Source organism: Strix aluco, chromosome 3 (genome assembly GCF_031877795.1).
Source record: "Strix aluco isolate bStrAlu1 chromosome 3, bStrAlu1.hap1, whole genome shotgun sequence".
NCBI classification, from domain to species: domain Eukaryota; kingdom Metazoa; phylum Chordata; class Aves; order Strigiformes; family Strigidae; genus Strix; species Strix aluco.
Genome location: NC_133933.1, coordinates 57,233,032 through 57,245,348, shown reverse-complemented (window position 1 = coordinate 57,245,348; position 12,317 = coordinate 57,233,032). Strand labels below are relative to the sequence as shown.

The following is a 12,317-nucleotide window of genomic DNA, read 5'->3' as shown; positions in this document are numbered from 1 at the left end:
AAACACCCCCCCTTCCCTTTGAAATTAATGGAAGCTGCAGGCTTTCTGCTGCTCTGAAAAGAAGGCTGTACATAACATTCTCTTCCCGTTCCCCAAACCCAACCTTGCAACTGCAACTTAAGTATTCATCACTCACATAAAAGAAGAATCAAAAGCCAAGACCAAGAGACATGAGTCTATATAGTATCTAGTGAGCAAGGGAAAATGGCAGTGACATATACTTACTTTTTCTTTGCTTCACTGTCCCCTGGGATTTGCCTTTTCTTTGGGGGTGGCGGTGGGGGCAACTCCTGTCTGGACTGTTTAACCACTACCTGTTCCTTCAACGGCATTATTTCTGCAGCAGTCTTGTGTGAAACCTGTGGCATCCCTATGTTTCCTACAGCTTGAGTTACCTGTATAAAATAATTTAGCAAAAGGGTTAAATGCCATTTTTAACACAAACTGAATTGCTTTTGCTTAGTTCCTTTTATTCATCAATCATAAAAGCGCATTCAGTCACCCCTACAAATGACCCCACCTAGCTGTCACAAAGTACCTTTATTATAGATGCACTCCAGAGAAAAACTTTATAATTCTCATTTTACAGATGGGAACCAAGCATCAAAATTCTCATTTCAACTAGAATTTCATACCAGTTCAACCAAACTAAAATCAACAAAATAAGCATTATATCTATTTTCTTCCATAATTGCTTGGTTCACAGAAAGAACCAGGTCCTTTGGGTTTATTAACACACAGTTTTGTATTTTATACTCATACCCCATAAAACCACGCCTAGATCTCAGAAAGAGCTGATACACAGTGCGTTTGACCTAAAAACTCACTCAAGTCAATAGAAATCTCCCACACTCTTTAACAGGTTATAAAGTAAGTCCCATGGGAATCAACCTGTGAGTTTTAAGTATGTGCTTGATACTTAGAGGGAGTGAAAGGAAGACCACAGGATTTGGCACTCTCCAGTGTTTTGACTCAAACACAAGAACAAATTAAAGCCACATGGCTGAAATAGACCCCTACTCTGACTGCACAACTCAGTCATGATCCATTTAGTGTACAGTGAATCAGTGACACAGCCTTCACAATAATACCACAAAAAGGCACATATGAGTCATAAAACTGTCAAACAAAATTCTCACAGAAGCCAATGGGAGTTCTGTCTAAATAAAAACATTACCAAGCCCTCAAAATACTAAAATATACATCTAACAATCCAGCTTGGCTATCATCATTACATATCAAACAAACAACTACTCTATTTTCAACAGATGAGAAATCATACTCACAGAGCATAAATGCTTGTATGACTCCCATTTATTTATCTATTCTGGGTTTTGGGTTTTGTCTTTGTTTTCTTTTAGTATCAGATTTAATCCAGTCCCAGCACTCTTAAAATGTTTAAAGGCATTTGCATTGATTGATAATACATGGCAAGCCTGCTTTACTCATCAGAAAAATGAAGCTTAATCTGTGTGAGAAAGGAGTAATAGTACTAGTCAGGTTAACAACTTGGGGTTTTGAAGACCAAAACACTCAGACAGTTTTGTCAGCAGATAAAGTCAGCCCCACATGAAAGAGCACTCACCTACCTCTCTAGACTGATGCCAAGAACTTACTCGGGCAATTTTGCTGACAGTATCAATGAGGTTTGCATACATAAAGACATCTAAACACTAAAAAATAATAAAGTTTTGTTAAGTACCTGGTTAGAGTAATCCTCTAGCTTCTGAACCAAACTGTCCCACCTCTGAGTTAGTTCTTCTTGATCCTGATCAATTTTACTGGATGCTCTGTCATTCCCAAGGATTTGGGCCACATCCTGACCTAGCTCATTCAGCTGGTCTAGCGTTTGTCGTTTCATACCCATGTCCTCTTTCAAAATCTGAAGTTAAAATAAAACATTGAAAGTCATCAAGCATTCTGCAATCCCTTAGCTTTTAATTCTATATGTGGGGGCAGGAAGGGAGGATGAGATGCACTGAGCCAGATGCATCATAGTTTCAAAACAGTTCTCTTGTGTAACAAAGAGCTAACAGACAGAAAAAGCACATCCCTGAAACAGCGCCTAGAGCAATCAGCAGTATCTCTTGAGTAACAGTTACAAAGTATTAGTTCAGGTACAAGCTTTTTATTACAAAAAAAACCCCAAACAAAACAAAACAAAAAAAACCCCACAAAACCACAAACCATAAACCTACACTTCGGAAAGCATTGCTGACTGATGGCCTGCAATAAACTCCAAACCCTGTCAAAAACCCAGCATAGCTGTTCCAACGTTTGGCACACCAACCTGGAATGGCCATGGAGTAAGCTGTACACATTTTTAAAATTCAAGTGGAAAAATCTGGCAAGGAGAGAATACTGGCCTGGCTTCCAAAGTATCATGCATTCACAGCTCCTCCTGAGGTCAGACTGGTAATTTGCCATTCATTTATTCTGAGATTTGACAGGATAGAGCAGGATAGCGATACTCACTGCTAGTTTTCGAACATTCACACTCAGGTCTGTTTGATCTTTAAAGTTGCTTGTCTGGACCTTACTCAAAGCCTCTTCTTTCTCAGTTAACCAAGCCTTCAATAAGCACTGCAGATCATAAGAAAAATAGCACAAGAACATACCAAGTTTGTCAAACAGCTATTGACAATTCCTTCTTTAAGATCTTTGCATTCAAAGCACAGTTCTGCAGTCTTTATATGCGGGAGTTTCAGTTGGCAAGAACAGAAGTAGTACATAAGAGAAAAAATACCAGATCAGAGAACTAAGTAATACTTTGCAGCAAAACAATTTCAACAAAACCATTTCTCAATATATCACAGGGCACACTCCCCCCAGGTTATTTATAGTGACCAGATATCCACCACAAAGCTGATATATGACTTATAAATTATGTTAAATTAAGTTTATCAAAGTGTTATGTATGCTTTCTTTCATTCTCCACCCCTCTTCCTCTGTATTTCAAAGCCAGCCATTACAAACATTTTCTCACAGAAGGTACACCACTGATAGATAATTCAGGGCTCTTTTAGTCCAGGCAGTCAAAGACTCACATATTAGTTAGTCACCTCCCTGTTTACTGTACCTACTTCCAATTGCAGAATAACTTCAGCAAGCACTATTTATCTCATTATCTTTTGAAAGCTGCATGGTCTGCTCTGGATAGTACTAACTCAGGGATCTTGAACTTTTTCCACTTTTTTTCTAGGAAACCTGTCCTGGGTCTCCCTTCTCTTCAGTCACACAGCACTCCTATGGAAACTCCAGCAATAACTGTCATCAAGTATCAGGAAGGATTTTAAACATTTTATGTTGTGTTGCAACATATTGCTGCTGCTGCACAGCCATCTCCATAGACCCAGTGCTCTATCAAGCTCAGTTGCATAGCCACTGGCACAGTGCTGCGACTCTGTGGTTAAAAAAAAGATACTGCAAGGCAGATCTTTTTGGTCTTTGAACAACACACTTTACAACAGCCACTAGGCTCCTCAGTCTGGTTGTATATTTTTTGGCATTGTCCCAGAACTGACTACAGCAACTTTTGGGCCAAAGGGTTAAAGCAGTTTACATTGCCAATGCAAACCAACATGCAAAATGTACAGACAGCAAATACAATGGTGGCAGAAATGCCATAAGGCTCCGAGAAACAAAATTGTAACACCACATACTCTGGAAAAAAAAAAAATCACACTGGCATCCCAGCCAACATATTTTATGCATAAGAGGAGCTTAAAAACCCTTCAATGTATTGAATTAACTTCTGCTAAATCAGCAGTCAAAGATAACTCTCCCTAGAAAACTGAAATATAATTATAACAGTGCTAAGAAATATCTGGCACTGACTGAAGAATTTGCTTCCTGAGTGGCAAGAATTGTGTTGACTTGGCGATGTGGTTTCCAAAAATTTTCCAGGCAACCACAAAAAGGCTGATGCATCACTGTTGCTCATCTTTCCATCTGGCTGGACGAAATGGAAAGTGATAGTACCTAAGTGCTTTAGTTACTTTTGTGTTAAAGTGTTTGTATGAAAGTTTTTAATTAGTTTCAAACTGTACATTTTTGTAGGTCACTTGATAATTCTTGAAGACAGAGAACTGTAATTCAAACCTGTTAGTAATAAAAGCATTGTTCAGAGTTGAACAATGAATGCAAACATAAGCTGATCTAAACCACCTAAAATGAAACTTCTTCTTCATCACTTGCTATCTGACATTAAACACCAATTTTTTCACTTTTACAAAGCAACATAATTACATACAAATTCAAAAAAGCTGAATGCAAAGCAGCTCCAACAAAAGATGACACTCTTAGCAGTACTGTAATAGTCAATGAGTGGTCACTTTTCCCCAGACAAATACAAGGGTGGAAGAGTTCATGTTCACATAGGGTCATCAAAACTGAGAGCACTAAGTCTATGCCTTGACATACAGAGGGAGGATTTTTGAGGAATCCTTACTTCTCAACTCAGAGACTTATCTTGCCCAAGAGTTGCCAGAAAATGTTAGCACACAATTTTCTGTATGTACAGACACATATGCCAATGCAGTATTTTAAAATATATGTATATAGAATAGATACTTAGCATTGGGTAAACCAGAATCTGAACCTTGGCTCCATATTAACAAGGTCACAGAAGCTGCAAATTGAGCTTATCAATATACTGCAAATAGATACAGGAGGGGTCACAGAGAACCATGTATGCAATCCCCAAAAATCCAGACAAAACATCCCTGTCAAAGAAACCAGGCTGTAACTGATAGCAACAACTATATCAGCACTGTACTTTCAAATGTCTAAACAAGCTGTGTGTACTGCAGTTTAGACAACAGCTTAGTGATAAATACCATCATTTAAGAAAACAAAACAATTAAGTAAACTTTCAAAGGAAAAGTCATCAAATACTTTAAGCCGACACACAAGTTCTAGCACTAGGCATGAAAACCTACCACATGTAGTGGCGTTACCATATTTTTTATGCCAGCAGTTAATTTGTGTTTGAGCTGTATATTTAATATATATGTAAAATGTACAGTATCAAAGCAAGAAAAAACTCAGTGCTATCTTCACAATTCAACTGTTTGCCTAAACTCAGCAAAATGAGAGCTGCATGCTTCACTATATTAACCAAATGTTTTACGTTACTGATTTTGAAAACAGTATCTATTGATTAGTGGATTGCACAATTGTATACATGTATCCATGCAGGAAGCACATATACCTTAATTAGGAAAATTCTGTATTTACCAAACCACCAGATACTTAATGATTCATTGTCATTTTGCTGTCATGGATATTCCCACTTCTTGGCCATTTTGCAAGCTACCTTGGAAATTATTTTATAAGGGGTTATAAGCTTGCTTTCTTAAACTTTGGCAAATATTTCTCTTGTGCTGCACAGCTACTCTACTCCTCAAGAAACACTGGGAACCCAAACAACAACACAAAATCTAGTTTTTCAAGGCTTTTTTCTGAGAGCTATTAAACTTTACTAAGGGGTTTGGGGCTTTTTTGTTTGGTTGTTTTTTCCCCCCTCCACAAATCAACCTGTCACTCTGGGTAACTGAAGAGCTACTAACCTGCTCTTCCAGTAGCTCCTGCCATAAAAGTTGAATTTCTTGCAGCTTGACCCGTCGTTCCTCAGTCCAACGACAAACTGCTGTCCACCGCTCGCCAAGCCTCTACAAAAGCAGAAAACATTCATGGACATTCACAAGCCTCACAAGGAAGCTCAAAAATCAAATACTCAAAAGCATAATTTCTACTTCACAGCAACCTCTTTCTACATTATAGCTACCTTCTTGCCAGTGATCACCATTGCTGTATTGCACAAAGATAGAGGTTAAAACTTTCAAGAGCGTTCACCTGTGACCTTATCTCAGCTCTTGCTGAAGTCAGTGAGCTATTTGATTGACTTCAAAAGGAGTGAACAAAGTAGCATGAATTCTGCTTCAACAAAATTATGTTTCACACTCCCTATACTTCAGGTTACAGTCTAAATTCTGACAAAAACAGGAAAATATTTCACACTATATTCCCTAGATAAATTTGGGGGGTTTTATTTATTTTTTCATGTCTTTAAATATTATTGTCATCAGATTTTAACTTCCTAAAGAAAATTCTGTATGTGAAATAAGAGTTGTACTCTGCATCTTCCCATTTTAATGACACTGCTGAAAGGATACACTACAAAAGTGCCTAAGTCACTGGGAATGTGAACAGCTTGACTCGTCAAGAATCGAGCTTGCAAGTCAAAGCATTTTTGCAGGTTTTACCCTTAGGAAATTTAATAATTCTTTACATTAATATTACTTTTAAAAATATTACTTTGAATTACTTTCTAGGATAAACAGTCTTTAAACACAAAAATGTTGATCAAGAATTATATATGCACAGGTTTTAAGCGCCTGCTACAGTTAAAAGAGGACTCTAACATTTTACCTGCAATTGTTCCTCCAGAATAGCTGTTGCACTTTCCCCACTGCTTTCATCAACAATGACGACCATGTGCGTTAGGGAGTTTACCTTCACCTGTTCTGTCTCTAGGTCATTCTGCAGGCTCTAGGACAACAAATCAGAAGTTATCAATTTTGAATATATTTGCTAATCTACTATTTTGGCCACAGTGATTAACACAACTGCTGCGGCAAAGTACTTTGGGTTCAACAGTTAAACATAGATTTTACCACTTGGAATCACTGCACAGTTTAAATAAATGTAAGCAAGACTGCCAGAAATAAACCCAAACCCATTCTGTTAAAAACATGGAAGTGCTTTAAGCTGTATGCACCATACTTGACTACGAGAATCATATGACAACTGCACTGACTTTCTGTATGTCTCCTGTAGTAGGTAAGAGAGCTTAAGTGTTTCTCTAAAAAGCTATTATTGTTAATAAGCAAGCATCATAGAGCATGCCAAACAGAGAAAAAAATCCCAAAGAATGTTCGACTTTTAATAGTGGACAATATAATTCTCATAAATCAACAGTGCTTTAACCAATTATGATGTTCAGAGACAATAGTTGAAAACTGCAGAAAGCACAGAGTTCCAATTAGTTTGATATAATCTGTAGATTTAACTATTCATACAACTTCTAGAAGAACAGATACCATGGTTAAAGCCTACGTCCAAAATAACTTTGCAAGATCAATACACCTTTACAGTACTGAAAATACCACTCTTCATCCCAGAATGTCATAAGCTACTCCATGAACAACACACCTAAAACTCCCCAGACTTCGAAGACAGAGGAAAGAATGCAAGTGTGGGACAGGAAGTTACACAGACTAAAAATACTCTGCAGTTCTTGCCCTGTGAGGTATGTCCCATGCTGGAAAGAGGGTCAAACCTCAGCACTGACTACAAAAACCAAAGCTGCAACCATGACAAGTACTGAAAGACCATCTTTCTCCAAAAAAACACTGCAGGCTCGAAAGGCTGGACTCCCATCCAGAAACTTAATTGAGGGACAAATAATTTCCAGAATGTTGTGCACATCAGAGTAGTGTCTATGCACTCCCTTAGGATGTGATTCCTGTAAAAGCAAGGACTGGAATCAGTGACTTGGGAGGCCCTTCCTGATAGTTTTAACTCCTGCGTCATTTTAATCTGCAAGTCTCAAGCATGCTTTAGCAATGCCTGCCAGATATTAAAGGCAAGTTTGTCCACAGTACGTTTCATACTGTCCCTCACACCAACAATTTACCTGGAGAGGCCTCATTTCCTGCACAAAGTAAGGGTAATACAATTGCCCCTATAGGTTTTGCTTCCTGCATGAAGTTATAACAGTTTCTGCTATAGTCATCAGTGCTCAAGTGTTCAGTTAAGAAAGCATTTCCCGAAACTTCCAATTCCTTTCTACCCCATCATCATCCTTTTCCAATTATCAAATGCAGCCCCCCAGTGTACAGCCATACATGACTTCTCACACAACCAAGTTTCTCAGCCAAGGAACCTACCAATGAACACATCTTTCAAATACTTCTCACATATGTATTACATAACAGAGAAAAAGTTTTACTTTATGTTCTTCCAGCTGTTTTTGAAGGGACTCCAAATCATCTGGTAAGAGCTGAGATTCCATCTTCTGAATGCGTTCTTCTGTAACCGTCAGCCAGTCGGACAGCTGCTGCAACTGCTGCTTCTGGAGCTCCATCAGCATGTCATGCAGGCTGCAAGAAGAACCACAGGCAGTTATTTCAGAAACAGTTTTCCCAGTGAAAGAGACTAAGTTCTAGTTCCTATAGGAAAGAAGCAAGGCCATTCATAAACCAGTGAGCAGTTTTCACCATTAAGCTAAGGAACACAGCTAAGTATCCTTGTTTCTTTCTCAATAAAAAAAAAGTTAGTGAATTATGCAATTTGTATCAGGGATTGTTTCTTGCAAAAAGGATTTGCTGCTAATAGAGCCTCTGCTGAGAGTTGCAACAAAATGCAGTTTCTCTCGATGCACAGCTCAACCTGATAACCCACAGGCTGGAAAAAATTCTTCTAAGTGCTTTTTAATTGTGTAAACACACATAGCTAACCATGTCTACTGTATGCTTTATTGAGGAACTTAAACTACTGAAACAATATTAAAACCACATTTATGTAACTACTGCGTGTAGGTACTACATATTTAGTCTGGCACATTTACATAACAAGTCACAAAACACTTCTATATGAGAATAAAACCACTCAGTTATATTCATTTACTTTGTTTCACCTTCTAAAGTATGAAGAAGGTGGATTTCATGTCACAAACTGAAGAGTTAATTCTGAAAAAACCTTACAAATGGATGCAAATCAAGACGCAGTAAGCACCAGAGGTGGGTCCTGCAGCTCTAGGAGAGGTTGTGCGGCATGACTCACCGGGACTGCCTGTCCATGCTCTCCACCCTGAGCTCCTCCCAGCGAGAATTCAGCAGCAGCATTTGCTCCTGGATCTCGAACTCCTCTTCAGGCGACAGGTTTCCCTGGGCCACCAGTTGGTTTCCAGCCTGCAGAACACTGCCCACACTGCTTTGGTGTGCAGTCAGTTCCATCATAAAACCCTGGAAATAGTACAACCAGGTGTGTCACCATGATCTGTGAGCTCCTACAGGAGTTTATTAATTTGTAAGTGTCCTAATAAATTGTCATGTGTGAAACAGTACTGCAGAATGATCTGCCACCATCAAACACACAAGCATGGCAGACTTGTTCCTCTCTACGACAGAAGATTCTCCATGAGCTACGAAAATTCTGGAGCCAGTAAAACAGAGCTAATTGAGGAAAAAAGCTGACCACCTCAGAGGAAGCCGTTTGTAAGAAGACAGTCTTTGAACAAATGCCCCAAGAAAATAAAATAAGCTTACCCATTGCAAACAGAACATAAAACAAGATTTGAAACATTTCGTAGGAAAGGAAGGAGAACCCTACCGGTTAATAACATTAAAAATTTACATGTTTATTATAAATCCAGAACACCTCTTCCTTTGGTTCATGGCTTTAAAAATGTAGCACAAGGGAAAAAAAAATACTCTTCATACTGATCAGCATTCAGATTTTAAATTCAGCTGTATACAGTAAGCTGCCACAAGAGAAAACCAAAACATCTAACATGACACTTGAAACTTTTAGCAACATTATGACATTAGTTCAGATTTGGAACAGATCCAAAACAAAATAATCTGCAAACAACAATAACTTTCAAGCAACAACACATGTTTCCAAAATAAACTATGCTAATCATGACAGAGGCCACTGAATTAAATTGACATGATTATCAATTTCAGCATTGCCCTCACTTAACAGCAAGTGACATAAGGCTGACCAGGCTTTTTAGTAGCTGGCCACAGAGAAGCACAAATCAGCCTGGATCAGACTGTCTTTGTATTATAGACACCAGTGAGGCAGCCACTGAAAGCTGATAAAAAACAAAATTTACAGTTTCAAAGCATGTTCCACTGCAAGTTCGCCTAAAAAGATCTATTTCATCTTCAAGAAGCTATTATTTGTCAATAAAAAAAACAAACACACACCACCACATTCAGTTAGAGGTGCTTTTAATTTAGGAAAAGAAAGACAAAAGAAACAGAATGGCAGGTTTTGTATAAGGACTAGGAAATAGCAGCTCTGCAGCTTGCACACACACACAAAAACACACCCAAGACCCAACATACAAGTTCTCAAGAGAAGCTTACTTCATGGGTGGAAAATTGTTCTTTGACTTCTTCAACATCAGCAGATATTTCCTCCTGTTCCCGAAATGCATCCTCGGCTGACAGCAACCACGTAAGAACTTCTTCCAGAGCAACTTGGTAGCTATCCAAGTCCATATCCACCTCTGTCACCGTGCTGGGAGTCTCTGCTCTAGAACTGCCCTGTTCCTCTTCAAGTGCTACAGCCTAGGCAGCCAAGAGAAAAGTGATGTCTTAGAAGTGCACAGGAGATGCCTTCCCAAATGATACTAAAAATAGAACAACTAAGGTCCTTTTTAATCCTTCATAAAACGTTAAAAGTAATCATTGAGTGCATTTTAATGAGAAGGGCCACAGTCACCACTCATGAGCTTTCATTTCAAAATAAAGAACCTGGATAGAAAAAATAACTTTTGCTCATTTAACAGTGGATATCACACCCAAACAAAAACTCGTCACTACCACCACCACCAGAAGTCCTGCAGCAAATTCAGTTAAGGATTTTGGGCTACTCTCTCCAGCTTGCCAAGACAAATGAAGAAGTAGTATAACACAGATGGAACTTTATACCTCAACATACAGGATTTTCTACATGAATCAGAAAAGAAGAAAAAGTAAGACAGAACAAGTCAAGTCAGTCACAAAGAAGATGCTATGCTTTTTCATTTTCCCAGTTGCGTCGCTCAAGATAGAAGGTATGTTCCAGAGATAACTGACAAGCCTGAAGATCAGCTAAAATTAGAACTCAAGAAAAGCCTGACTGACTGATGACAAACACACCTGCTGCATGTTGAGCTCTCCATCCTCACATTCCTGCTTGTATCTCCTTGGAAGGGTCTCCACCTCCCGGATGTCTTCCATGGTGACTTGCTTAGGAAGGACCTCGAACAAAGAGGTCAAATACATGATAATAGACTTTTTGTCTGGAAGCTGTACAGCAACATCTGCATCAAAAAGATGAAAGATGGGGAAAAATAAATGAAGAAGCTGCTTTTCTAAATCATTACTTAGAATACAGATAAAACTTTATATAATATAAAACACAGTTTCTTCCGTTAGCCTTTAGTAAGCTTTAAGTTAGCTTTAGTAAGCTTTAAGGCCAGGTTTGACATATGTTGTAAGTAGTATGAAGGAGAAAAAAAAAATTAAAAAAATAAGTTTTCCACATTTGGAAGTGAATTCACATTAAAAGACATGATCTTTTTGAAGTAAGAGCCCAAACCTGAAGTTACTAAGGAATAAAAACCGTTTGGGGAAAATTATTCTGGAGCATCTCCCAAGCAGAAATACAGTTCGGAAACAGTATCCCGCATAAACATCTCCGCTTAGGCTTTACCCCCACTCCCAGCACTGGTCAGTTCATTTTCTTGCTTTTCATATGGAAGAGAGTTTCAGCAACTCAGGTTCACTTATCTCTTAGTTTGAGTGCTACCCATTCAGTTAACTTTTTTTTTGTTAAAGAATGTGGAGCTTGAATCTACAAAGTTCGAGACCTTGTCTTGCAGAATGAATCTCTGGAGGTTCACTTCAAAGCAGATCAACAGATCAGGATTTTAAAAAGGAGCCAAAGAAGTTTCCTGGTAAGCATTCCTACATAGTAAATACAGCACTGGCAGCTACTGCTACTCAGTGCATATATATAAAGAACAAAAGATCATGAGCTCTTAAGCCATCCCATTCTACTTAAAGCTCTACTTCATCTGAAAAGCACAGACCCTTATGGTAGAACTCCTACTTAAAAGTAAAACAAAGTCAGGGCACCAACTTCATCTTCTGTGTACTGTCTCTGAATGGTAAGTCAATCTGAACCTTAACATTCAAGAAGCTAAAGCATAGGTATGCACAGACATAACCTTAACCCCACAAATTACATTCTTTTAAATCCAAATTTAAGGGCTTGAAACAAAATATCACTGCACTAAACTGCTGGAATTTGTATTTATTGTAAGAGTCAATAGAAGAAATTTCTTTCAAGAGAGCTCAAAAAAGCTTCTAGTCAAGTAAAATAACTATATCCCACCTTCAGGATCCAACAGTTTCTCGATTCCCAAGTGGTTCTTGGCTATGCTGAAAGCATGTTCCAGTCTCTCAACTGGGGACATCTTTATAACCTTATCCCAGCTGAAAAACTCAGGTCTAAAAGTAAAGACAAAACAGGAA

At 38.4% G+C, this 12,317-nt stretch overlaps 1 protein-coding gene across 6 annotated transcripts in view; it reads right to left on the bottom strand.

The window, feature by feature from the left end:
- UTRN (utrophin) overlaps window positions 1-12,317 on the bottom strand; it is a 387,283-nt gene that overhangs the window by 293,119 nt on the left and 81,847 nt on the right. For all 6 annotated transcript variants that reach the window (XM_074818672.1, XM_074818673.1, XM_074818671.1 and 3 more), the window contains 10 exons: window positions 12,178-12,293; window positions 10,938-11,101; window positions 10,161-10,364; window positions 8,848-9,029; window positions 8,015-8,165; window positions 6,433-6,552; window positions 5,571-5,672; window positions 2,476-2,583; window positions 1,703-1,882; window positions 226-395 (listed from right to left, as the gene is read on the bottom strand). In XM_074818672.1, the coding sequence (XP_074674773.1) occupies window positions 226-395; window positions 1,703-1,882; window positions 2,476-2,583; window positions 5,571-5,672; window positions 6,433-6,552; window positions 8,015-8,165; window positions 8,848-9,029; window positions 10,161-10,364; window positions 10,938-11,101; window positions 12,178-12,293 (1,497 nt within the window). The remainder of the gene's footprint in view (window positions 1-225; window positions 396-1,702; window positions 1,883-2,475; window positions 2,584-5,570; window positions 5,673-6,432; window positions 6,553-8,014; window positions 8,166-8,847; window positions 9,030-10,160; window positions 10,365-10,937; window positions 11,102-12,177; window positions 12,294-12,317) is intronic.